Here is a 27,142-nt window from a genome sequence, read left to right as displayed (position 1 = left end):
GGTGGTCGCCGTGTATCCGCCAAGATGATGGACGACGAGCGCTGTACACATGCCAGATTCCTGTCCGATAACGGTCCTGAGCTGATTATTGTAGAACAATTGCACATGTGTAGTTTAACCTAACTGTAAAGCAGATGATTATTAGGGCTATGGTCAAAAAATAAATGAATTAAGTGAAAATTAGAGAAGACAGTATCACATCAAAAGATCCATTATAAAGGTTTTCTTAATCGGCTGATTGCTAAAATGCTAAGATATTTTTAGCATCATAAATATTCAAAATGGATATATCCAAGCCAAAAAATCCACCATCCTACTGCACAAAGTGATCAGTTCATAAATTAAGGAAGTGTTCTGTTGTCTTAACACACTTTCTGTCTTGGGATGATAACACTGTCCTTATCATACAGTACATTGAGTGAGCATTGTCACATTAAGGCAGGAAGTATTTAACTGGCAGTTTAACCACCCAACTCAAAAAAGTAAACTAATGTAGCCACCACATTGGACTGGTATGTTACGATATATTAAATCATTTTCTTGGGTTTAGATATGCTTCATTGCTCATGTGGCAAATTCAGATTAAAAAAGTTAACAGATTTACTAAATGTAAATTATTCATTGTAGTAAAGTTATTCAGCTACAGATACCTCTGCTAAAGTTAAACATTTAAAAGCCGATGATTTGTGATTAAAAGGGATTATCAGCTGGAAAACCAATCTATTGGGGTGTGTCTGTGTCACCTGTCCCAACCCATTTTTGTGAAATCTGCCCCAAGGTCACAGGAACAAGAGATGTTTGGCTTTTCCCAGCACAAAACAGTCCTTTCCTGGGGCTTTATGTTGCCAGTTACATCAATGACACGTCAATCACTGATGGTGAAAATCGTTTGTCTGAATACTAACTGTTATTTCTGTTTTAGTATTTTCTGTTGGTGGCCTTGGATGTACAGAAAGGTTGGATCACTTTTTATTAGCTATCACATGTATGTTTGTAAGTTGGAGATAACAGTGGGCTGATTGGACTTCTACCTATTCTTGATGCCCTTTTGTGTTGGACAAGGCCATTTGTTAACTTGAAATATTTGACTCCAGTGAATTCTGTGCTTAGCTGATGTATGAAGGTTTTCTGATTTATTTCCCATGCAATAAATAGTCTGGCAACACATATGATATTATACACAAATATTAGATATAGAAGTGCTGAAGATACTTCTAATATATTACATTCTCATTCTCATTGTACAGTTGTATGGCAAAATAGTTATGGAGACCATGGGGCTAAGTGAGAACCTTATTATTCTTCTAGTCACTTTTAGAGGGATCTGCATTGGATAACATCTTAGCCTTGCATACTAATATGAATGGCTTTGGTGCCTATATATAAAGCTGGTAAAGCTGGTAGAAGGTATTAGTTAAGTTTTTATGTTTGTATTAGTGTTGTTACAAAATACGGATACAAAGATGCTTAATGTCTAATTTGAAATCTTCCCTAGACTTACAGATCAATTGCAAAAAAAGACACGACTGCTTTCTAATTAATACGATGTTTAGTCCATATTATAAGACCTGTGAGTGTCTTATCCTTTTATATACCTATTCTTATAATATATTATTTTTCTACTAGTTTCATAATGTGAACAAGCTCCTCTGGGGCAGGGCTACATAAAACATATGCTTCTTTTTGTAAGCTGCAATGTAATATTTCGCCACTATTATTAGTGGCACAATGTATGCTTTTCACAGTGTGCATTAAAAGCTGCAGCAAGTTAGATAGAGCTTCCAGTTTTTTCGAGACCTTTTATTCCCAGTCTCACTGTCCTTGACCTGATCCGCACTTTTTCAAGCAGGGAGGCTCAGCACCCCATATGGCCCTCATTTAAAACGGTCTGCTGTTTTATTAAGCTATGTACAACCCCCCATCCCAACTAGCCATGAATTCCCTGCATTCTATAAAGAAGCACAGAATCCTAATGATGGCATCACAGTTTCTATGTATATTAGAAAAATGGATGGGTTTTATTTATAATTTCCATCCAAAGATCGAAAATGGGTGAAAATGGCGAATCGGAAAAGGCAAACTATAAGCATATTCAGCTTTAACATACAGAGAGAAAATCTATACTGAACTCAGTTTACTTAGAAAGTCCCAAGTTTAACCTTTATTAGATTGCACTGAGTACACTGAGTACACATGGTGTTTCAAACTCGGATAAAAATAACCCAAATGCAAAAGTCTGTTGATTTTGCTAATAATTGGCATCGTCCTTTAGAAAAGTCTAGTATAAATGGTTACAGCAATGTTCCCAACCAAGTATTAATCACCAGACTGTATACCAAGAAAATGTACAGCTCTGAAAATGTGCTGACTCTGCACTGGTGAATTCCTGATTTCTACAGAAGTCTAAACAACATGAAATGGGTTCACTGGTTTTAGCATTCACTGCTGGAATCCTGCAACTGTACACCAATTATTAACAATTTCGTATCTGTATTTAAAGCTGGGTGTTTTTCTCCTTAAATAATTCCCCTGGCTGTCAGACCGTAAGAATTCTATGAACTTTTACCAAGGTAAGTTTATTTTACTTAGTGAATGAATATCATATCATCTTTTGATGAATATCATACGTGGGCGATTCCATGAAGCTGAAGGGTAAAGGGGAAGCATAAAATAGAAGTTTTTTCTACATTAGCCTTGTCTATACAACAATGAAAAGTTTTGGACAACTCTTGAAGTGTAAGGTGAAAAGTCAAACTTCAAGTATTCCGTACTCCAAGTACTGTAATTGACATTCAATAAAATAAATCCTTATTTATGTATTTACTGAGTTTTTGTTAATACAAATAACACTTTGACTGGCACTAGTCATCTAATAATAGTCATTTCCAGTTCTTTTTTTAGCAGCAAATATTTATATACAATACTCTATGTACAAATAACTGTCTGGAATGCTCTATGCATATAATGTTTCAGTATATAAATATAGTGTCCAGTTCAAGAACGATCCACTTACCAGAACTCTTACTGCTGGAAATGACGAGGGCTGTCGGTCATATATTTTAATTGACCAGACGGTGAGCAGAAAAGTTGTTTTACACAAGAGGATATGACTACATACAGCAACTTAGCTCATGGGACATACACAGTAAACATGTTTACTCCCTGACTTCACATGCTTCAATGTCCTGCACCATGTAGATCAAATAAAGTTTATATTTTATATAAAGTTTATAAATAAATCGTAAGGATTTTTTGTTGTATAATGGTTTGATAGTTGTATCAATATTTCATTGGACTGCTCCGATTATGGTATACATTTACCATGGTATTGTTTCAATGAGCTGATGCAATGTTACAGCATTTTCTTCCATCCAGAGTAGTAATAATTCCAAAGTAGCTTCTGTGGAATACAGGTACAACTGTGTGACATCTTGGCAGGTTTTGTGAAAAAGTAGCTTATTTTGTTACATATGGCAGAGCTTGGCCTAATTGGAGTACAGATTTGCTCCATGATATGCGTGTTTGTTCAATTACCCATGCCATGTGTTAGCTCCCTGCAAGAAGTAACTTCTATTGGTATTATTTCTCATACATCTGTCTGCCCAAAACATTTTACCGCAACATGTATCATTTTAAGACATTGACGGGTATTTTAAACTGCTTACCAGCCACCAGCATATTCCTAGATGGGTTTGTTAGTATTCTCTGTCTACGGTGTACCCACAGCCACCAAATGCATCAAAATGGCATAGGATGGTCATATATGTTTAAGGAGCATTGTGCCATTTAAAAAGGGAAGAAGGGAGCATGTATACATTGAAAGGGAGGGGGAATTTTTGGTCCTGCTAAAAGCAGAAAACAATGAATATAAATTAGTGGGCTATATGTCACCAGAAAATGACCAACAGCCAGGTTGGTTTGTTGGTAAAGAGCTCTAGAACAGTGGTCACCAACCTTTTGGACTTCACTAAATTTACCGACTCCAGAATGCGCATGCATGGGGAGCGGTGTGTCACTCAAAGGGGGAGAAACTTCCACCAGAGTTACGTCATGATGTCAGAACCTGCCCACTGTCGCTCCCAGGCTCAGTAAGAGTGGGTGGGTTGTGTCCATACGGGGGACATGGTCTACGGACCTGGCCATTGTGCAGGGCGCACCGGCCAAACCACCTAAATTTTCTCGCGGACCATCAGTTTGCAACCGCTTCTCTAGAACAGCCATCAGCCACTTACAGTCACTGCGTTTGGAAGCAAAGGAAAACCCAAAAGTTCAATCAGAATATCTCTTTAAGCAGATGTTAACAAATCTGCAATGTAAGCCAGCTTGCAGGACGCAGTACAAGGTGGAACTGCAGCCTCAGCAAATTCTGTATACAGTTGTTTTTAACTGTGTCATCATCACACTACAGACAAGTCTGCAAACCCTTAGGGCTGATAACAACCTTCAGCCCTTGTATTGTGCTGTAGTCAGCCTGGAAATGATTGTATTAAATTCAGCAGAAGGAAAGACGACTTGCGGATAAATCTGTATTATCTCCATACATACCAATGTGCCCCAATCAACTATAAACATTACACACTTTATTTCATGCATAACTAGTTTATCTTACTAGTATTATATAGAATAGTTAGCTTTAGTTCTGTAGTTTGATATTGTGTTGTTGCCTTCTGTATTTTTGTTAGCGTTCATTCACACCAATGTGCACATAATGCATGCACCTTGGTTTGCGTTGTGAATGCCCTTTGCTGTGCGCTGCAACAAGTTGGTAAAATGCATTGCAGTGCCTGATTTTTTCACAATTCTTTTGTTCTGCAGTGAGTTGAGTGGTGCATTACAGTGCATGGAAAAATTGAACATTTATTTTTTTCAGAGTACACAAACATACAACTATGTTGCCCAGTTTTTGTATTATGACTGCACTGGCTATTGGCTATTGGCTATTGGCGTGAACCTTGTATCTTTTTCATAGGGAAAAAGAGCAAAAAAAGCTGACACAGGTTTTATACCTTTGCTGCTATGCCAGAATGAGATTTATTGGAAAACTAAAATCCTTGCATTTGGTGGTAATCTTTGTAAAGCAAAATGAACGTAGTCATACAATGCAGGCCTGCATGTTCCATTGGTGGTCACGTATACATAATAACATTCTGTTCTGCTATGTTTTTGTGGCCTAAAAAGGATAAATTAGTCAAGAAAATTTAGTTTTTTTTATTTATCAATCCATTTGGTCATTATACAAAAGTAATAAAATATGAGAATTAACAGAAGCTTTGGGGAACGAAGTAGTCTCCTCTACCGTCTGTCTTCGGGCCCTGGGAATGTACTACACAATGTGGGCATGATGCTGAATGTAGTCAAAGTCCCCTGCTTCTTTATCTGATGCCACACAACTGAAAATGCTGCCATGTTGTGCACAATAAAGTTAGCAATGCCATAGCAGGGTCGTTGACTTTAGGTGCCCTATTTGCGCCATGTTCCAATGAGTAGTATCTATTCTTGTATGCATAGCCTCACTAATCCCTTTCATGCATTAATATCCTATACATATGTTGCCACTCCAAGGTTAATGTCAATTGGCAGTTTTCCAGATCACATCTGGCAATTATATTATGCTGCTAAAAGTTTTCAGTGCTGTGAGCAACATCAGGTGAATTGCCATCTTTCCAAAGCAAAAAAAGTGAAAGCACCATGTGAAAGCCAGCATAGGAATTCCCACGAATGTAAAAAAAATTTATTCAAGGAACTGTATATAGTGCTTTTTCTAGGAGTGCTTTGCTGGCTTCCTTTTTTGTTGGCATGATGGCAAATGATTACACTACAATGCCATTTGACTTTATGTTGCTGTTTGGCTTCATGGAACAGACAGATTTGAGCACAATACTGGTCATCCAATTCAGTTCTGGGAAAGCCAAATAGCACATTACTTTGAATAAATCCATTGCAGGTTTGTTGGCTCACCCAGTTTCACTGATGAAAGTGTATCCTCTCCAGCCTTGGAGAGCTTTATTAAATCAGGCCCATTGTGTATACCAAGCAGAGAGAGACCAGCACACATATATATTTATATTTACTAGTCAAGCTTCTTCTTATTTGCTTTAAACATGAAGGACTGTAGAGCTGTGTTAAAAAAATGTTTTCATCATCATCCTCATTACTTTTTGCTTTTGCCTATTGTACTAGATGTTTTACAATTCCAGCAAATATTACACCAAGCATTGTGTAGCACTGCCGTTGGTAATATGCTGGAGGTATATACCCCACTACTTTACCCCATTCCTTTCTGCTGTCAGTGGCGCTGTTATTTTTTTTTTTTGTCACATCCATTTAAGCAACATAAAATAGCCCTTCCCTTCCACTGTACAACTTCCTTTTTTACCTAGCACTTTATATTTTTGGTCTTCCCATGCCATTTTGATTTTATAGTTACTATCTGGACACTAGAACAAACCACCAGACTTTTTACCTGTTGGTTTTAGTTGGTGTTCAGATTTGGAACAATTAAAATATAGAATTGTGGGACCACATTACCCAAAATGAAATAGGGCAAATTTTAGCAACCATTTGCATTCTAAATTATTCTATACTTAACAACAAACAAATAATATAATAAAGCTTGCCAGTTCCTAAACAAGGTGGCTGCACTCACTCAGGGTAACAAGGCGTATCGATAGGTATGTTTGGCACTAATCAAACAAAAAACAGATATACCAGAATAAGAAAAGGTAATTGTTAATGGTTAGGTATACTTTATTAAACCCATGGAATAGAAAGAAATTGCAAAAAAAATTGACAGTGGCATCTCTAACCACAGCGTCACTTGGACCCCTCCAGCAGTATCCCCACTAAGCAGTCCCATTTAATGGAAATAAGTCCCTACTTCTCCTATACAGGGTAATGCCTAGCTATAGCTACCAGCCATCAGGACATCAATTGTAATATTAGAAGAATACCTATAAATCAGGATGTCCTTGTTTGCAATACCATGGACATGCTGACAGCTAATTTTGCAAGCTACCGTCTGTTGATATTTGCTCTGTAATTATCTCTAGCCCACAGGTTCACTTTAGGGTTATCCACCCTATCCTGTAAGATGAAGCAGGCATGGGAATTGAAAAAACACCAACTGACAATGACAGATGTTCTTTTTGACCTTCATGTGCATTTTTGCTGTTGTTTTTTAGGATGTTCATAGCAAACATAATGGACAATATCCCTTTACTAGTTGGCATTGATTCCAAGGGGTTGTTGTTGCTATTCTCCTATATTCTAGAATATGCGTAGGAACCAATTTTGTAATAAATAATTATTTTCACAGAATATTTTATTTTATTATAGCTCAGTGCAATGTGGTGGTCTCCTGAAGCCTGTATAGAGTCTATACAGATCTCCATACTATACAATAATAAATAAAATGCCCAGAGACTGCTGCAGAAAATATTCAACACACCTTTGAGCTATTAGTGGTCTTGACGTATGGGTTGTTTGCTCTCAACGTCTGTTGATGATCTCTCTGTTTGAGAACCTTAGACCTTTAGGAAGTACATGTGCCGGTGCCCCCCTCCCCTACTCACAATATAATGGGTCAAAGGTAGAAAGTAAGGGATAGAATGTGTAGCAGCTGCCTGGAGCTCTAAAAACTATGACACTGTCCAAAGGACCTTCAGCAGGAGGCATACCTGCAGGGATACAGGAGGGAATGTGCTCTTCAATGGTAAGGCTATAATTTAAACTTTTCTGTTTTAAGATTTTTTTTTTTAACAAAATAATTTGTTTTACAAAACTACAAGAAGTCCAAAGACCATATAGTTAATAGCAGTTACACTGGGTATATCTAATACTCTTAAAGGGTATGACTCTTATTATAGAATGCTGTTGTTGTAAAAGTTAAATAACAAACCAAAAAAACACATTGTTTAATAGTATTGTTGAAATCCATAATGGTCCAAAAATGTTGGAATCCTGTTTGCTTGAAACTTTTCACCTACTTTTTTAGACATAGGAGCGTGAGTGCATATATATATAAAGGCTCAGTTTACTTATTATACTTGTTTGTAGTATATGTGATAGTGACTTGTTCACTTTAAAGGTTCTTCTTTTAAAGAACTTTTTTGGCTGGCGTGTCTACATAAGCATAGATAAATATATTCTACTAAAAGGTTTATTGTCTGGCGTTTCCTAATACATTTACATAATTTATAAAATTAGCAAAATCTAAAATACATCATATGTCTACTGGGGAAATGTATTTTGTGGATTTGTTTCAAGCTTTTTTAAAATGTTATTTTACATGTGTAGTTCTGAAGGTTAGTAATAATTAGAAGATCACTGTGCATTCAATATATGACTGGATCAGCGCCTTAATGGGCATTTCCATTAAAACCAAAGCAGTTCCTGTTTATATTTCTGATTTACAAAAATTTTCAATAAAAAACATTGAAACCAAAGCAAAGCAGTTCCTGTGTAAATCGTAGAAAATTGGGTCTCAATATTTTCAATCAAGAGGCAAGCCATATATCTGTGTACTGTAGGATTAGACAGACCATATGAAGCTGATCACCAGTAATAATCAGGCAGTTGTAAATAAAAACTGTTAATAACGAGGAACCAAAGAGTGTGCCACAAGTACTAGAGACTTGGGATGAATTTATTTTCATTAAAGTTGGGATACATTATTCCTTTGAATGTGACAGTTTTATTGATTCACATTGCTTTTATTCCAGAAAACAGTTAGCAGGTCAAGCAACATGTTTGTGAATTAGCAGTGACAATACAAAGCATTGCAAACAGGGACAGAATTTGGGAGCAGTGCAGCATTGTTGCAATACGATCACATCACATTAGGTAGACTTCTACATGTATTTCAAGGAGTTTCCAGGAGGACTTGTAGCATCTTGCCCTGGCATTGTATTAACCACACCTGCGGGGATTTGCCCTTAGCTGTGTTCAGGCTTTCTTGAACTTTTTACCATTGGGAAACCCTTGAAATAATAGCTAGAAGTAGCAAGTCACATAAAACTTAACTTGTTCCTTATGTTAAATATATTTGCTCCTTATCCAAACAAAGAAGCTCATTGGATAAGCAGCAAAACGCTTTTAGCATTACAAAGCCAGTCCAGTTGACTGCTCCCAGCTATGCAGTGTTACAGCTTCTTTTGATGCTAATTTACAAATATACTTTTGCTCATTATTTTTACAATTCTGGAAATGAGTCAATATAAATTTTCTAATTCTATTATTGCTTTTACAGGTGAATCAAATTCATAAATTTCATAAAAACTTGAACTCCATGGAATGCTCTGTATGTTTCTGGAAATCTGTTTGTATTCGGAAATAAATAATCTTATGTGGAAAAAGCTCCTGTACAAAATTTTTTACCTGCCTCAGGTAGCACCTGTAGATTGGAAAATAGACTGAGGATGGCAGCCATGATGAAGAAGAAGACTTTGCACACAATACCACCTGATGGTGGCTGGGGATGGATGATTGTGATTGGCTGCTTTCTTGTCACAGTTTGCACAAGGGCCGTTACAAGGTATATACTTCCCTTTATGGAAATGTCCCTGTCCCCCAAAACTTATATGCACTGGGAGCTGATGATTAATCTATTGTTTCTCTCTTCTTTTTTATAGATGTATCTCAATATTCTTTGTTGAGTTCCAATTATACTTTGGTCAAGATTATTCAAGAACGGCTTGGATACATTCCATTGTTGATTGTTCCACTATGTTATGTGGTGAGTAACCAAAAAAAAAGAGCTTGTTATCCTCAAAATGTAATTTAAATAATACATATTTCAAAATTTATCTCACTGATTTTGTACGTTAAGCCAAATTTGCAATCAGATTTTTTAATACTGTGCTATGCTCAAGTAACAAGGATAGCCAACCATTGCTCTTCCCATTCGATGTTTAAATTGCTCATAAGAAAAGTCACATGACCATTTGATCATTTAATTCCTCACTGCTCTTAGCTACCTCTTTTGCTCTGTGAATTTGTCTTACAATTCATATAATGAACCATTTTTTTTGCAGCCCCTCTTGGAAGCTATGTCAGTAACCATGTTTCTTGTCAAGTGGGAATCATACTTGGTGGACTTCTTGCATCTACAGGACTTATCCTGAGTTCCTTTGCTACAAGCCTGGAGTATCTCTACCTCACACTAGGAGTCCTTACAGGTAAGTGTTATAGTTATCTATATGTGCATTTGGATATACAATAAACAGGGTGTTGAATAATATAAAATAATGTTGAGAAACTATTCAAAACTGGAAACAACTTTGGAGCAGTGGATAGCCTGAAAGAGAAAGTTCCCACATTTCCAGTAAGTTAGTCATTGGTCCTCCAGTTGGCTCTCATACTGTTGTGTTACCACTTCAGAATCAAAAGCTCTATCACTAGATGTGCAGCTATACCTTTTGTTGAAGTAATCAGTGGAAAAAGCAACTGTTTGATGACAACAGATGGCATGCAGTAATAACAGTACTGATTTAGAAAAAGGATCTTGTTGGTCCATACTCTCAGTATTCTCAATGTTTCATAAATTGTTCATTGGCCTATCACTTTACCTTACCCTTTCTCAGCTCCAACTGTTCTTTCACATGCAACCTACTTTATAAACGTATTTCCACTTGTCTTGGCCTTTGCCTGCTTCTGGTTTATTGCAGTGTCTCTTGACCTTATTACCATTGGGGAAACCCTTGAAATAACTTGAAGTCTTCACGGAACCCGTACTATTACTACGTATAGTACGTATTACTTTATCCACAGCTCACAATACATTAGTGTGGTGGCCACTAATGCCTTCTACATTGCTGGCCAATGGGAAGAATGTCACCCTAATAGATAGCCAAAAAGATCATGATAGGCTACTTGCAAACTGCAACCTATAAGTAATCTACAATAAAAACTAAACTTCAGAGAATTCTGGACATATTCAAGCAATATAAATACAATAAATAATATAACAACAGTAAAGTGGTAGAACAAGAGAACTTGGTATCGTTTGCCCACCCATGGTCCTCCAGGTATGCAGTGAGTGGTTGCTCAATTGGTACGTGGATACATAATGATATCTGAGTCTATTAAATGAAAACAAAAACTCTAAACATAACTAATAGACTAAAGAGAATGATTTATAGGTAACTACATATCATGTATAAGAATTATAGCTATAGGGCTCAAATTGCTGTCTACAGCTCCTATCATCTTTTATGATTTTGTTTGGATAAGCAATGAATACTGTAATGGAGAATGTAGTCATTCTCGTGTACGTGCCAGTGATAGTCGGCTATTTCATTAGCTAAACAGAGACAGAAATACTAACAACCATTATTAGCTTAGAGTAGCTGTGGTATTAAAAGCTTAGTATGCGGTCTCCTAGAGGATAGTATTAATAATCTGGCATTACTATTGTTTTCACATGGAAATCTGCCAGGCATTTACAAAGGAAGAATGTGCATCACAGAGGCACCTGTATCAACACACCAGTGACCGTGTGTATTTTTTAATGATTTTTTATCTTATGAAAGACTTTTAATATGATGACATGATGCTTAAAAATAATCTAACCTGTTACATAATGAGCACGGCTGGCAATGTGGTCCGCCATGCACATGAGCTCATAAAAACTATGAAAGAATGCAGGAAAGGAAAAAAGAGGTGAGGGAGGGATGGTAGGGTATGGATTATAACTCACAAATACTTCTTCAATCAAACTCCTACAGGGAATTTACAGTTATGGTTAATTTACTGATTTTACTAGTTTTCTAAATAGTAAATTATATTTCAGAACTGTGGATATGTATTACATTTCTTGGACTGTATCAAGTATAGAAAGTAAGAACAAGTACACAAAAGTAAATAAATAAGAAAATCAAAAAACTTCCCCCCTCTAATGCCCAGCATCACATACTTCATTAAGGGGCTTATTTGCAACCGTGTTGTTATACTCTACATACCTATATATATACCACAGCCTACATTTTTGCTGTCCAGTCCACACTTTAGAGATTATTTCTTTTAAAGTGGAACTTAACTCTTGTTGTTTTGGATGGCACATACTTGCTTTTTTTCTAAGTAACAGGTCCAGGTACATGTCACCACTGCATCCCCCGAAACCAAACTCTTCAGTGCCAACTTTTTCAGGTCCACCGCAATCCTCTTCGGTCATTGGGAGGCCACTGATGATATACCTCTTGCAGCAGCTGTCACAACCTTTGGTCTGGGCTTCTAGATTTGGTACCACCACACTAATGTACTGTGAGCTGTGGATATAGTAATTATAGCAAAAGTTCCCTGAAGACCTGAAAGTTAATAAAGAGCTCTAGGTTGGCGGAAGAGGGAAAGAAGACCTAAAGTGAATTATTTTCTTTACAAAAAAAAAAAAAATAATCATAGAATTAATATATTATTGGATTTAAATTAGTGTGAATGTTGTTGTTCTTGTGTCTTGTATTGAGATTTCTTCCACCAACTAAATATTTTTTCTTACTTTTTTAGGCCTGGGATTTGCACTTTGTTACAGCCCTGCAATTGCCATGGTCGGAAAGTACTTTGACAAGAAAAAAGCATTGGCATATGGAATTGCCATGTCAGGCAGCGGCATTGGCACCTTTATTTTAGCTCCGGTGGTCCAGATGCTAATTGAACAGTTTTCTTGGAGAGGGGCTCTGCTCATCCTTGGTGGTTTTGTATCTAATCTATGTGTCTGCGGTGCTTTAATGAGACCTATAAACCTAAGAGAAGACTTTGCACATTCTTCACTAAAGCAAGAGCACAACCCAAATGAACCAAATAACAGTACAAACTCTTCTACCAAATGTTCACCTCTGACCCAGGACTGCAGTCACAAGAGTCTCTGTTACTGCTCACAGAAGGAATACAACTTTCTCCTGAATCCAAATTTCATTGTACTGGCCATTTCCTTTCTCTTCCTAGCCTATGGATGTAGTCCTCCATTCGTCTACCTTGTGCCTTATGCTCTAAGTGTTGGAGTTGGCCACCAGCAAGCAGCTTTTCTAATGTCTATACTTGGAGTCATAAATATCGTTGGGAACATCACGTTTGGGTGGCTGACAGACAGAAGGTAAATCTGGTTAATTTCTTACTATACATTCTGCATAGGTAGCCCATGGCCTAGGCAAGGCTGACAGGGACCACATATTTGTAGCATGTGAAGGTTCCAGACTGCCACCCTACCTGCATCCACTGTACAATAATGTATAGTTCAGTCTACCTAGGAATGGATTACAGGTTGAGGGTGCAAATTCGAGGTAGCAGCAAATAAAAATAATTAAAAGTTAACTGCAAAAAAGAATCAATTGCCCCTAGTTCTAACTAACTTCTAGTTGTCATTTGCAGATATATTGAATAAGTGGCTAAAACATTTCTTCTCCTTCTTCATCATTGGCTTGCCTATACAATCATGTATCACTGTATGTAATCACTAAGACTAGCAAGAACAATTCATAGTCCTAAGTTTATAGCCTGTGGGTGTGTATCCATGGCATCAATTCGATATCAATTTAAGAGGTTTCTAAGGTCATTCAGAATTTAATAAAAAGGGGTATTTCACTTGCAGTTGACTTCCTGCTGATTAGCATTTAACTTATTTCAAGCCCGAATTCCCATAAACTTATATAAAAATGCAAAACCTGCTTGGAGTAAAATAAATGTAATATTATACCCCTATAAATAAAAATTTGTTAAAATAATAACGTAAAAAAAATCATCTGTTATATCCTATAACTTTTAGGAATACCTACTTTTAAAACTAATGTAGTCAATATACGCCATGAATGAAATTGTAGAACTTATAAGAAGCTGGTGCCCTCTATTGTTAGAAGTTTAACAGTTAGAATTCAATGATTATTCAGGCATTACTGCATTATAAATTAGACAGAGATTTTTATGTGTGTTGGATATTAAAGCTGAATTGGTGGATGAAAACTACCAATTAATTTATGTGTATTAAAAAAAGTAATTACATTTGTTTTAATAGAAGGAGATTGTTAGGTTTATCAGTCTCCAGATTCTCCTTCATTGACCAATCATGGGGGAATAAGGAGATGACCATGTGGCATTCCTTAACTTCATTAGAGAAAAATTAGCACTTTAATGCTAAATGTCACTGTCTTTACATAAGTAGAGCTAGGCTTAACACAATTATCATTTTCCCTTTTCTGTGCATCAATGGCCAAATGTATAGTAAAAATCCAGGATTGGCAACATACATGCAGTCAGTAAAATCTGTTTGTTGTGTTTCAGTGCCATGCATACTCCACTGGTCAGTATTCTTGCCTATTGTCATGACAGCTATGGTTTATTTTAGGGCATTTGAACTCTTAAACAAAAATATTATGCATGTTATTATATGGTATTATATTATGTATGTGTATTGCAGGTTCCTGAAAAAACACAGATATGCCTGCTACCTCATAGCTGTGGCCCTGGATGGTTTTAGCTGCCTCTTCCTACCAATGCTTAATTGTTTTGAGTTGCTTGTGCCTTTCTCTGTTACATTCGGATACTTTGATGGAGCCTATGTGGCCTTGATTCCTGTGGTGACTGGAGATGTAGTCGGAACAAGTCACTTATCGTCTGCCCTCGGAGTGGTGTTCTTCCTTCATGCAGTGCCTTATCTAGTGAGCCCTCCGATATCAGGTAATTCCACAACAATATGTAAAGGAGAGCCAAAGAAAGGGTCAGATTATGTGATACAATGAAGTGAACTATAGCATTTGTTCCAAAATATATTTACGTCTTTGGGGTCAACTTTTTCATATTAATTTATAAGGCCATTTCAATACCTTGTGCTGTAGATCCCTGGTTCTTGTACATTGGGAATTATTCAATCATAACGACTTTTATCTAGTACCCATATGTGAATTAGGGAAAGCAAATGCCATTTTATTGTTATTTTAAGGATAGAACATGAAGGAATGGCAAAACCTTGTCAACTTTTTTGCCATCTATATCCCATTGAGAAGACTTCTTCTCATTTTTTTTCTCAGAGGAAAAGTTTATAAGGTTTTTCAGACACATCAGATCATTGGTTTGGGTTTCTATAGAATTTACAGGTCTTATCAAGGGGTGTGCATTGGAAAAAAACCTAAAACACCTCTATAAGAAGTAAAAGTGTATCCACCTTTTAAATCTAAACCACCTAATATTCTAATTTGTTTTTTTTTTTGTAAAACAGGTTTGTTGGTGGACACTACAGGAAATTACACAGCAGCATTCCTTCTAAGTGGATTTTCTATGATATTTTGTTCTATTTTATTAGTTTTTGCCAAACTAATAAGGAGGATAAAATCTAAAGGACTTACCCAGTCGGCGACAACCTCTGAAACAAAGCAAGAAATTTGCACTAATGGAGACCTACCCTGTTCAGCCACAGAGGAGCATAAAGTGGTGTAAATGAGCCTTCAACGTGTCCCACCCACAGGAATATACAGTGCCTGGATTCTGCAGAATTGTCTACCCTGTTTTATTTTGGATGGCTTTACAATACATACACCCGTAGAAAAACAACATCTCACTTTTTAAGGATAAAACTTTTTGCAGTTCCCTACAATAAGCTAAAAAGACAATGTATCTAATGGCAGATGTCCTCCTTGCATACCAATTGCAGCAACTCTGCACTTTATAAGAAACTTTGTGAAGAAGTAGATGAACTTTGTAGGTGTTGACACTTTTTGAAAAGGACTAAATATTTGATGCTTGAAATACAATAATGAACAGTCCTTTGTGGATGTAAGACTCAATTCAATGCAATGCATTGAAGAAGATAAAAAATGAACTGTTTAGACCTCTCAAGCTATGATGCCGCATTTGTTTCACAATACAATACTATACAATAAAAGCCATAGACCTTTACCCAAGTGATGTTCCGAATCAGGACCCTTTGTGCTTTGGAGCATGTAGAGAACAGAGCAGTTTCGTTATGGCTTGTTGGTTTTAGAGAGGTGCATAAGCCTTTTCAATTGGGCCGAAAGTAAGGTGCTCCAAGCAGTAATCCTTAAAGCCAAGTTGAACTCTGAATTTGGAAACCTGAAAAGTGACTGCTTACTTAGGGTTTTACCTTCAACAGTATTTAAACTCTGCTTTGTTGAATGAGCCAATTCTTGGTTTAATCACTGGTGTTTTAAGGAGTTGTCAAAATCTTTAGTCATTTGTGAGTTATTGTAATGTTGGAAACATTTATACTTTAAAGATTTATTAATAAATCTGATGTTGTCTTGAGAATTAACTTTACGTTGTTTGTGGCTGTATTTTTATTAACTGGTCCATAATGCTTCCCTGCTCAGCAATTTCACCGACATCACAATTTTTATTGTCTTCTATGGCCTGTGGCAGCCCATTGCCAAAATGCATAGTGTAACATCACATGTACGTATGGGACATTTGGGGAATCACTTAAATAAATAATAACAAAATTCAGCTTAACAAAGTTTGTAAATCACCTAAGGACGTACAATGAGCTTCTTTCCAAATGACTCTCTAACTTATTCATGTGGACAATCTATCCTCATGTGAGTCATTGTCATCTCCCCTGCCATGGCTGCTGGAGACCTGCTATGACATGTTGCAATTATTATTATTATTATTATTATTAATAAACAGGATTTATATAGCGCCAACATATTATAATTGTTTTGTAAAGTGCAACAAATATGTATATTTTGTATGTATCTGGTCCTTGATATTATTATACTGCAAAACGTGTGAAAAACGACCTGCAAAAGTCATTTGACACCTTGATTTTTGCCTCTACAATATTGATATTCAAACAACCAGTTTTTAAGACTAACTGATTGCGTTTGGTGGCAGTGAAGACGTTACAAGGAAATATTATTGATATTTTGCAGTGTGTTATGTAGATGTTCTTTTTTTTTTGGGGGGGGGGAATATTTTTTAATCTTACAGCAACAATATTATGTTTTAACTATAGTCAGACATGGTATGGTAAATTTGTTATCTATTGCAGTGGTGCCTTAAAAGTCCTTTGGGTTCATCATCCATAATTTGCTGAATTTTTGCTAGGACTGGCATAAATAATTACACAGGTATTTAGTATCATTACATAGGTAATATAGCTATGTCAAGTGACCTGAATAATCTGGACTTTGTCATAGCCTGCTAGGTGAGTAATAAAGTATGCCTAAAACTCTCAGGATGCCATTAACTTCTTATGAGCTCCAGTACAGTACCTACCTCTGTGTATGAAGAAGGCACAAAATCATAAAATCTGTTTTTGCACTCTTAAGATGTATCATAGTTAAATATGGAGTATTCTCTATCCTAATGGCTGTTCTGCAGCTTCTGTAGGGTTTCTGTAAGTCAGCTTGCAATCTATTGTAGTCTATTCGTCTTCCTTGTTGTAGAGTGAGATTTACAGCAAACTTGCAGCCCACCTTGCTTTCTGCTATTCCAAAACGTACATACTTTTATGTGTCTACTCTGCAGTGTTTTTGAGTTCAGTTATTATTCATAATTAATTAATTAATCAAATATTAATTATTAGTAAAAATAAAATTTTACTGATGCAGCTTGTCAGTGCCGAGGTACATAATGATAACCTGCAACCACCAGCATGGAAGAAAATGAGAAAGGCAGCAGCATTAGTGTAAAGATCAATTAAGGCCACTCAGAATACTAAGCTGAGATGTAATTCTCATTTTTATTCTTTGTGGAGGTTCTACCTTACAGTATGGGTCTTCTGGTTCTCCATATTGTCTTTTTAGACTTGTAAAACTTGCAGAATGGTGGTAGAGGAAGGCTTTTTTCCTGTGATCAGGAAGGCCTCCAAAAACAACAGACTCAATGTTTGAGTTTTCTTGATTGCTTGGAAATCTGTTTATTACCACAACTAATAGGAATCAGCTGTCTCTGTCTTTTTTACAGAATTTCTATGCAATTAAAAATTTGGTATTTTTTCTATGTGAAGATCTTCTTGACATGCGCATGACTTTCTTAATTACATATTGAAAATGATGATGAATATTTCTGCCTTTTAATATTAAAAACAGATAATTTTTTCAGTTAAGATTCCCCTTTAACTAAATGACAGATATGGAAGTAATTTGTTGACAATTACAAACCATTTAACATTTCTGGAATGTCATGGATAATAGGAAAAATAGGGGGGAGAATAGAAAAAATAAAATGTGAAATAGGAAAAAAAAGTGTTGTTCAACATGGGGTTACTTTCGAATATCAAAACAAGTGAAATCCTTAAGGATGGCAGATTCCAATTTCCAGTCTGATAAAACAATCTGTAAAATGAACTCTTGACCAATTGCTACCAATGGATTTACCACAATTCCAGTAACCATCACCATTAGTAAGGATCGTAAAGTGGCCTTTTTAACCAACAGAAAATGAAATACTGAATACATAATTCAGATCCAGTCTATGCTCAATTGTCTCCCAAATCCTCAATGGTATGGCATTGGTGAAATAAAAACCCGAGCTATCCATTGCAGCTTAATACATTTAACCCTACTTTAATGGTCCCAGAGCTTTGTATTAAAAAAAAAGAGGAAGAGAATGTTTCAACTTATTCCATGTAAATTTAATAAATGGGATTGCATATAGACACATAAACATGCTTACCCCTGAGTAATTGTATACAAACAATGATTATGTCCTGAAAGATTAGTAAAGTGTATAACTCTCGATTTTTCACCAAGGAATTTCACTGCCATTCCAAGAAAAAAACTTTCCAGTCTGGTCAATGCTTAGTCCTTGAATAACGTTCATCAGGTAGTTCACAGAGAGCTCCGGAGAAAACAGCTTTTCTTTGGGTACATTCTTTTGGTAAGGTCTTGACAAGTCTGTGTCTACTGTGCCTGGGTGCAGAGAAACACAAATCACCTTCTTACTTCCGCGACTCAGTTCAATGGAAGTGTTTTTGGTAGCCATATTCAGAGCGGCTTTAGACATGCGATAGCTGTACCATCCACCTAAGCCTATGAGAAAAGAACTGCAGGTCAAATGAAAAGAAAACCCAAGCTTTTATTTGATAGTAAAATTGGAACAACTAATATTTGCATCTAAACAGGCCACATCAGCCAAACTCCAAGTATTTTTGAAAAGAGCATAACAACCACAATATCATAAAAGAAAGGTTGGGATAGGCAGTTGTAAATATATTGGGCCTGATTTAATAAAGCCCTCCAAGACTGGAGAAGATAGACTATCATCTGAGAATCTGACCGATCCAGCAAACCTGGCATGGATCTGGTGCGGGATTGGAAATTTTGCCAATAGCAAATGATTTTTAGGAAATCCATTCCAGATTTGCTGATCACCCAGGTTATGCCATGTCTATTTTCTCCAGTTTTGGTGAGCTTTCATAAATGAGGCTCAATGTTTCACTGTGTTGGTAGTTTTTGAAGGGATCCTAATCCAATCCTTTTCCAATTTGTATGCCATGGTGGTTAAGCCCTACTTACATATACAGCATATTGGAACTTATAAACCAGAACTCTGCTTATAGATTCAACATCAATATGTTTTAGACATACAGTATATACTAAAGTATAAAATGAATGCCATTAGAAAAAGAATCTTGGTTTACACTCACGTTACACCAGCAGATGGCTCTATGTGTTTTTGTGTAACAAAGTCCTTACATTATAGACATAACTTTGTTATACACGTTACATAAGGGTACAGCACCAAACTAATGGTGGCTAACAAAAATGCTCAAATGATCATTCAGGAGAAAGTGAGCTATCATATCCAACAAAATGTACAAAAAAAATGATATACACAGACTGAGCCAATGTAATTTTTCCCTCTTTAAAAGAAACTTGTAAAAATAACACACCAGTCATGTGTTTGCTTACACCTTGGTTTATATTTGAGTATGAATGTAGTATAAAGTGATAGTAAAAAAGGAGCACATTAAAAATATAAGAAATATGGTCCTTTAAACCAGACCAAATACAAATGTTTTCCAATACGTTCTAAAATAAATAATTATTGCTTCAGGACAGTGCTGATTCTTAATACAAAGCATCACAATTCAGAATGCCACGAGCATGTGACAAGTTACATATTCATATAGTTCATATTGAAATAAGCTACTATGCGTTAAGTTTAGACCACAAGATCCTCTTACCACTTCCCTTCTCCAAATACATATAATGTGATCCACAATAAAATGTGAACCAGCTATCTCGGTCTTTAAATGCATCTGCTGTATTTACAAAAGACAGGCTTACCATTGTCAGTTATGGAGCCCACCTTTGCACTCATGTTTATTAAAATGGCGCTGTGCTGGTTGGACCTGTCAGATGACTGCAAACCAAACGCTCCAGTTCCTTTCAGGAGAAGTGGTGCAAAATATTTGGCCATCAACAAGGGACCAATGGTGTTCGTAGAAAGTGCCAATGATATGCCCTATGGAAAAGAAAACAAAGAAACCTCAATAATGTACGAGATGGATGACAGGACAGGGAAAACACCAAGTAGAAGACATTACCAGGCTCCACAGCCCTCAGTTTTGTTACCAACATAAGGACAGAATGGTGGACTAGCAAAAAACCCTCCTAAGACCTGACCAGGCCTAGGAACTGCTGCATGTCCACTCATAACCCCAACTCTTTGCTGTATTCAGTTCTTCTTTATATAAACCTTCTCCGAACCTGGGTGATCTAATGCGGTTTGAAGTATAAGCATGATCCACCCATTTTAAGATGGTTCTTCTAGAAGATCTTTTATAAACATGCTTAGTCCTCCCAATAGGGGCTACTAAAGAAATTGGGGACAGCAGTGGTTGGCTAATCAATTCTTCTTAACTTTGTCCAATGTAGTCAGCCAGAAGAAGGTCTGGAAAGGCCCCACTGTGACCAAAGACATAAATCACATCCTGATAGGACCAGAGCTAAGTTTTAGGCTTTTGGGCATCTTTCGGGGGTGTTTTTTTATGTTTTTTTTTTCTCCTGCCTTACAATTTCAGTTGATGTTTTTTTCAAGCGGAACAGAGAATACACTCATATACTAACTGGAAACCTCTAAACCTAACTGAAATATATTAAATTCACCTGATGCCCTAGCTGGCCGACCAACTTGGGGTTGTTATATATGCAGAAAACCTTTTTTTTCAGCTGCATCACACTATAGATAAGTGCTCTGACCTTCCCAGGCTCAAATCTCAGCCAGGACAGTATGTGCATGGAGTTTGCAGGTTCTCCACATGTCTGTATGGGTTTCCCCCAGGTACTCCGGTTTCCTCCCACATTCCAAAAACATGCAGTTAATTGGCTTTCCCCCAAATTTGTCCTTAGACTGTATTAAAGACATATGACTGAAGTAGGGACATTAGATTGTGAGCCCCTTTGAGGGACAGTAAGTGACATGACTATGGACTTTGTACAGCACTGCGTAATATTATGGCACTATATAAATACTGTGTAATAATAGTAATAATAATAATAATAATAATATTATACGTTTTAAACTATTCCCCAGGTTATAGTGCACACCATGAATAATAGGATTCATTGTTGCATTGTTTACATGGAACCCTAGGGTTCCAATAGGTTCCTGGGGGGGTCCTTGAGCAATGAGCAATTTGTGCCTCTCACGTCCGGTACTACTGATGCTATCTGTAAGGGTGACATTCTTCCCACTGGCCAGCAATGTAAGAGGTATTCTTCCCACTGACCATCACACAAATATACTTGGGCTGTGGATATAGTAATTAGAGAAGGAAGTTCCCAAGACACCAAAAAGTTATTTAAAGGGTTCCCTTGTGTTATAAAGGTTTAGAAACCCTGCCCTAGTGGTAAGTAGTCCAGAGCTTCTCACCTCTGCTGAGACATCTCTGAGGCTTGTCTCTCCTTTACCGCTAGGGTGCAGCATTGCTGCAGAATTAATCAGTAGGTCCAAGCTTCCGCACATGAGCGCCACCTGCTGGGCACATTGCTGAATAGCAAGGTGGCTGCTGACATCTAGTCTGACAATGGTGAGCAGATTTGGGTGCTGCCGCTTCAATTCTTGTAATGCAGCAGCTGCCTGCGGCTCCCTGCACGTAGCAATAACTTGGGTGCACTGCTGGGACCGCACTAGGTGCTTGCAGAACTGAAGGCCAAGACCCCGGCTTGCTCCTTGAACCAGAGCGATTCCTCCGGCCATGCTCCTCCCTGGTGATTACAAAACGTCAATGGTGCTGTACGTAAATCATAATGCAATGCTGCCCCCTGCTGGACGATGACTGCAAGAGCACTCTATTGAGAATAAATTAGAAGGAATCAAATAAAATAAAAAGCAAATGATGTATTATAGCAGTTGTTAAAACAAAGACATTCATCTGATTTGGAGCACTTTTTGCAAGGTAAAGTGGGCAAATATTACCAAGCTAGATGCCAGGCTGATAGACTAATACCCATGAAGAGTGAATGCTGGAATTACAATTTTTTATTTTTAGATTTTTTCCCTTTACATTTTTGTTTGTTTTTCAATTAAAAAATACAGGTTATAGGACTTATTATAAAGGGGGAAAAGTTTTAAAATTATTTATTGTGGTCTGATTTTTTTATAACCCCGCTATTTTAACGGGTGTATACACTTTTTACCAACTGTAAACCCAGCTGTTTTTTCAGATTTGGGACAGATTATGGAAATGGTGACATCATTCAGGGTTTTGATGGTACCTGTGTTCCTGCTGGGAAGATTCAGCCTCTCTATTATTACACAGTCTTTATATAGCACCATCATGATACACAGCGCTGTACAAAGTCCATAGTCATGTCACTAACTGTCCCTCAAAGGAGCTCACAATCTAATGTCCCTATCATAATCATATATCATTAATAAAATATAAGATCAGTTTTGGGGGAGAAGCCAATTTAATTAATCTGCATGTTTTTGGGATGTGGGGGGAAAGCCACACAGACTGTAAACATTGTCCTGGCAGGGGTTTTTTTTTGGGTCGGGTCGAATATAAGGACAATCTAAATTCGAACACCAACACTACTAACCAACTATGTAGACTGGGACATCTGTTTTCTGTTTCTAATCTAAATGTTTGTTATCAGTGGATGTTAATAAGTCAGAAAGATGAATTTGACAATTCTATTTTATTACAGGTTTCTAATACTTTGGTCTCTTTCTAAAATGAAAACAGGTCCCATTGTAAAACCCTATATTCCCTGGATCAGCCTTTCCCATTTTTTTACCACCAAGGAACCCTGGGGCAATATTTCTTAACCAGGGTTCCTACAGAATTTGCTAGGGGTTTCTCAAGCAATGAGCAGTTTGTGATTCTTAGCCCACTTTAGCTGACAACAATGATCTTTGTGGCTATTTCAATTCTTTGTTTAAAGCACCACCACAATCCTCTAAAGGTACCCCAGGGTTCCATGAGACCCTGGTTGAGCATGGCTACATTGGATTATTAAGGACATCCAAGCTCAAATAAAAAAAAAGCTACCGATCTGTCCATGTAAATGAATACTCATAATCTTTGGGTAAAGTGCCATATAAACTGCTGACTCTGCATTCACTTTGACTCTGCTTTCATGATGCATTGTGTTACTCTTCACCTTCTGGAAGTTCAAAGGATGTATCTTGCTTATCCGAGTTTGGTACACTAACATCCTGTTCATGAATAAAGTGCAGCAAATCTACTCCAATCTGATCACGTGGATTTATGCTGAGAATTTCTTTAGCGAGACTCTTGCACTGTTCTCTAGCATAGCCTCTAAATATAGTGGGGCATTTTATTTTTATGGCTTCTTTGTAATGCTTTATAGCCTCACTTTGACAATTTGTTTTATATTGTTCATACTGTGCCTTCATTTGCATTTTGTGCCTGCATTTCCTCCTGTCTGAGGTTGCCTATAGTAAGAACTTGTTGGAATGTTTCATTTGCTTTCCGGTATTGCTTTGCTCTCCCGTACATGCAGGCAAGGGCTATATAAGCAGTTACAAATGTCTTTTTGTACTCAGTAGCCTTTTCCAAATAAAATATGGCACTGGAAACCGCGTCAGCAATTTCTTCAGAGTAGGCCTTTGTGGACTGATAATTTAACTTTGCTTTTCGAGCAGATTCCTTTAAGGTAGTCATTTTTGTTTTGTAGCATTGGGCCAGTTGGTGATGAAGATGGCTTGATGTTTGATTTAACCTTGTTGCTTCATTAAGGACCAAAATTGCTTCATCAATCATTTTTTCTCTTCTGTAAAATTTTGCAACATAACAAAGCAAAAATGGAAATTCTGGTGTACCTCGCACAGCCTCTTCTATAAGTTTTAGGGCTTGGTTGGAATTATTCAGATCTTGGTATTTCAAACCCAAAATGACCTTTACCACTATATCTTTTGGGTTTATTTTTGCAGCTTGTTTCAAAAAAGGACTCTATTAGTGGTTTCTTCAGGCAGTTGTAGCTTTCAAGTCTATAGACAGCGATAGCGTCGGTAGAATTCAGCTCTGGGTCTTCTTGATTCAGGTCTAGAGCTTTCGCAAAACAGTCTTTTGCTCTTTCACTGTGTCTTCCATGGAAGGTTAATAGGGAAAAACCCTTCTCGCTGTATATTTCAAAAAGAAAAACATTCTGTTTTGGAGGAGAATCACATTGTTGGCTGATTTTCTAAACTTTTTTAAGATATCTATAAACTTTTATGAGCTGGTTGCTATGGTAGAATATCCAGGCATAGTTGGCATAGATTGTGACCCTTTTGGCATCCATGTTCTCAGTCTCATGGAGTTGATCCTCAGCTTTATGTAGATAAGCCCTAGCTTCCTCATGGTCCCCATTTAGATAAATGGTGTATGCCAGGATATTGTACATCCTGTATTTGAAGGAAGCACTAAAAAGTACAATCTGGTCATGAATTTGATAATCGGTCCTTCACGGAGTTCTTTAATACATCACTAGGGAAACAAAAAAAAGAAGTATATAGATTTGAAAGTAATAAAAAAGTTAAATAGATACAGAAAACACCTAGGAAGCCTTGTAGTATGAAACAGTAAATATTAAACTTCTCTCGTCTGTAATAAAAATCCTGCCTGCTGTCAGTTTTGAAATGCAAAACTATAGTTCCTCTTTAAAAACCTAGTCATCATTTTAAAATGAACCCTAAACAATGGCCAAAAATGAATTCTTCCCATTCAGGGGTGTATTGTGATACCCAATATGTGTTGTATATTGCTGTTTACAAACGCCAGTGTACCCTGCACATGTGTTTGTATCTGTTTATTTCGTTTTTCACTAAACTTTATTGCTCTGATAACAAGGCTAACAAGCCCCTATGTAATAGTGTTGGAGGGGTTGACACTTTATTAAGACATCTGTTAGACCCCTGATGTCTTCCTTGCTTTCTACTCTACAAGTGAATTTTCTAGCTGAGATTAATTGTGGGCCAGGACATGTAGTGTCCTGACCCAAAGTTAATCTACATACTGTGATACCAGTGGTGGACACAGCCAACATTGGGCTCCTGTGTAAAACTGACTTGGAGCCCCCCTGCCAAATGGGCTTGGGAACTCTCTGGGAGAACCTATTGGCTGAGGAGGGTCTGGAGCCCTTTTGCGCTTCCATGTGTCCATCTGAGTGTGATACATAAGGTTTTATATTGTATCTACAGCCAAAACACCTATGGTGACCAGCACAAAATAAAGGGCTAAATCTCTAAACAGAAACACAGAAAGCCATGAAAACTTGGCAAGGGGTTAAATGCTTTCCTATTATTTTGAAAACATGAAAAGTTATGATAATATATACATATATTTAATATGAAAATCTGGTAAAATATGTAAACCCCTACCTTGCCTAACACATGGAGCTGAATATACATTTATCATGATATATTTTTTAATGGTAGCTGCCCACCCTCATCCCAGCTTAACATGAAAAGTAAAGATGAACAAGTTCAATGATGTTATCTTAGAAAGGGAAAAAAGTGTAGCTCATAGCAGCCAATCATCTATTTTAACATATGGCCACCAGATACAAAAATATAACCTCCAATATGATGGGCTGATATGGACAACAGCTTTTTTTTAGAAATGAGTACCATTGGTTTTGCAAAGTGTCAGACTGGGTGTGTGCACGAATCATTTACCAAAAATGATGAACAATGAAAACGACTTGAGCAAAGTGATTCAAGTTGGTGTGTTTGTTTTCAACTGATGGTTATACATAATATGAAAATTTCTATCTTCTTGGAGAAAGAATATTTTGTGTGTACTGTATGTGATATACCCCCTGTAATGTCTCCACTCTTTGATTTAGTTAAGTGGTGATTTCTGATATGTTGCTTTGGGTTGCTGAATTTTGTAAACTGTTATTTGCCCAGTAAAAAGAATTTGCAGTTTTAGTTCTTTTGAACCCTTAGTGTAGATCAGTATTTCTCAACCAGGGTCCCAAAGAAAGTTGCCAGGGGTTTGTTGAGCCATAAGCAATTTGCACCCCTCACGTCAGTTTAAGTGACACCATAACCATTCCTTTTGACTGCAAGGGTAACATTCTTCCCACCGGCCTGCAATGTAAGATTCATTTTTCTACTGACCACCACATAAATGTACTGTGAGTTGTGGACATGGTAATATTAGCATGGGTTTACTAGAGACGTGAACAATTTTTTAAGGGTTACGCCATGTTAACAAGACCTGATGTAGAGCAAATCAAACCCACCACCCTGCATTGTAGGAAGTACATTGCCACAGGGTAGGATGTAGCAAACAAACTGTATATCCATATATTCCGGTTATGGGTTATGCTCTTCCTGCCCATCCACAGTATAAAAGCTTCAGCCTGAATATAACCATCAGGCCCAAGTCCTGGGATAAAGATTAAGGCAGCAATGGTGAAGATGAGCTAAAAGCTAAAAACTTCAATTTTGTTTTTTTATTGTTGTGCCTTTTTATAAAAAAAGTGGCATTATCTACTTATGCTTTTACCACTCTGGTGTTGTCCAAAAACGTATCAGTCCAGCATCACTGGTCTGGGCAGACAGACAGATTTATTTTATTTCCTGTAATTCCAGCTAGTTGTTGAGGTCCCACACAGGCAAAACATCAAAACTGAGTGGCCCTTCCATGCAAGTCCAAAAGAAAGACCCACCCAACACCATTGCCAAATGGCAGTGAAGGTGGAAAAACTCTCACAAGTTTCCTCTATACAAGGCAAAT

At 37.1% G+C, this 27,142-nt stretch overlaps 2 protein-coding genes across 6 annotated transcripts in view; one reads left to right on the top strand and one right to left on the bottom strand.

Moving 5' to 3' along the window:
• The window catches only part of SLC16A12 (solute carrier family 16 member 12), a 30,657-nt gene extending 14,403 nt beyond the window's left edge, over positions 1 to 16,254 (top strand). For 2 of the 5 annotated variants that reach the window (XM_072423909.1, XM_072423911.1), the window contains exons 2-7: positions 9,248 to 9,532; positions 9,630 to 9,733; positions 10,032 to 10,175; positions 12,499 to 13,084; positions 14,402 to 14,661; positions 15,200 to 16,254. In XM_072423909.1, the coding sequence (XP_072280010.1) occupies positions 9,417 to 9,532; positions 9,630 to 9,733; positions 10,032 to 10,175; positions 12,499 to 13,084; positions 14,402 to 14,661; positions 15,200 to 15,417 (1,428 nt within the window). In that variant the 5' untranslated portion in view covers positions 9,248 to 9,416 and the 3' untranslated portion in view covers positions 15,418 to 16,254. Of the gene's footprint in view, positions 1 to 395; positions 957 to 2,555; positions 2,571 to 4,053; positions 7,712 to 9,247; positions 9,533 to 9,629; positions 9,734 to 10,031; positions 10,176 to 12,498; positions 13,085 to 14,401; positions 14,662 to 15,199 lie in introns of those variants that run through there. The other 3 variants (XM_072423913.1, XM_072423912.1, XM_072423910.1) reach the window with 3 other exon arrangements.
• Positions 16,255 to 18,552: 2,298 nt separating this feature from the next.
• On the bottom strand, positions 18,553 to 23,515 carry LOC140339617 (C-signal-like). Its single transcript, XM_072424388.1, has 3 exons — positions 21,820 to 23,515; positions 20,232 to 20,409; positions 18,553 to 18,971 (listed from the first exon to the last, which is right to left on the bottom strand). Exons 1-3 carry the CDS (start codon positions 22,144 to 22,146, stop codon positions 18,685 to 18,687), a joined length of 792 nt encoding a protein of 263 aa, XP_072280489.1. The 5' UTR covers positions 22,147 to 23,515; the 3' UTR covers positions 18,553 to 18,684.
• Between the last annotated feature and the right edge of the window lie 3,627 nt (positions 23,516 to 27,142).

Source organism: Pyxicephalus adspersus, chromosome 10, assembly GCF_032062135.1.
Source record: "Pyxicephalus adspersus chromosome 10, UCB_Pads_2.0, whole genome shotgun sequence".
NCBI lineage: Eukaryota > Metazoa > Chordata > Amphibia > Anura > Pyxicephalidae > Pyxicephalus > Pyxicephalus adspersus.
The sequence above is the reverse complement of the archived record's forward strand: the minus strand, read 5'-3'. Positions and strand labels throughout refer to the sequence as shown.

Bases quoted from the DNA above. Each gene is read 5' to 3' on its own strand.
- LOC140339617 (XM_072424388.1), bottom strand. From the start codon at position 22,146: ATGGCCGGAGGAATCGCTCTGGTTCAAGGAGCAAGCCGGGGTCTTGGC. The intron at 20,410-21,819 runs GTGAGAAGCTCT...TCTTTTCCATAG, and splicing joins TCAGAGATGTCTCAGCAGAG to GGCATATCATTGGCACTTTC. The intron at 18,972-20,231 runs GTAAGCCTGTCT...CTTTTCTCATAG, and splicing joins GGGCTCCATAACTGACAATG to GCTTAGGTGGATGGTACAGC.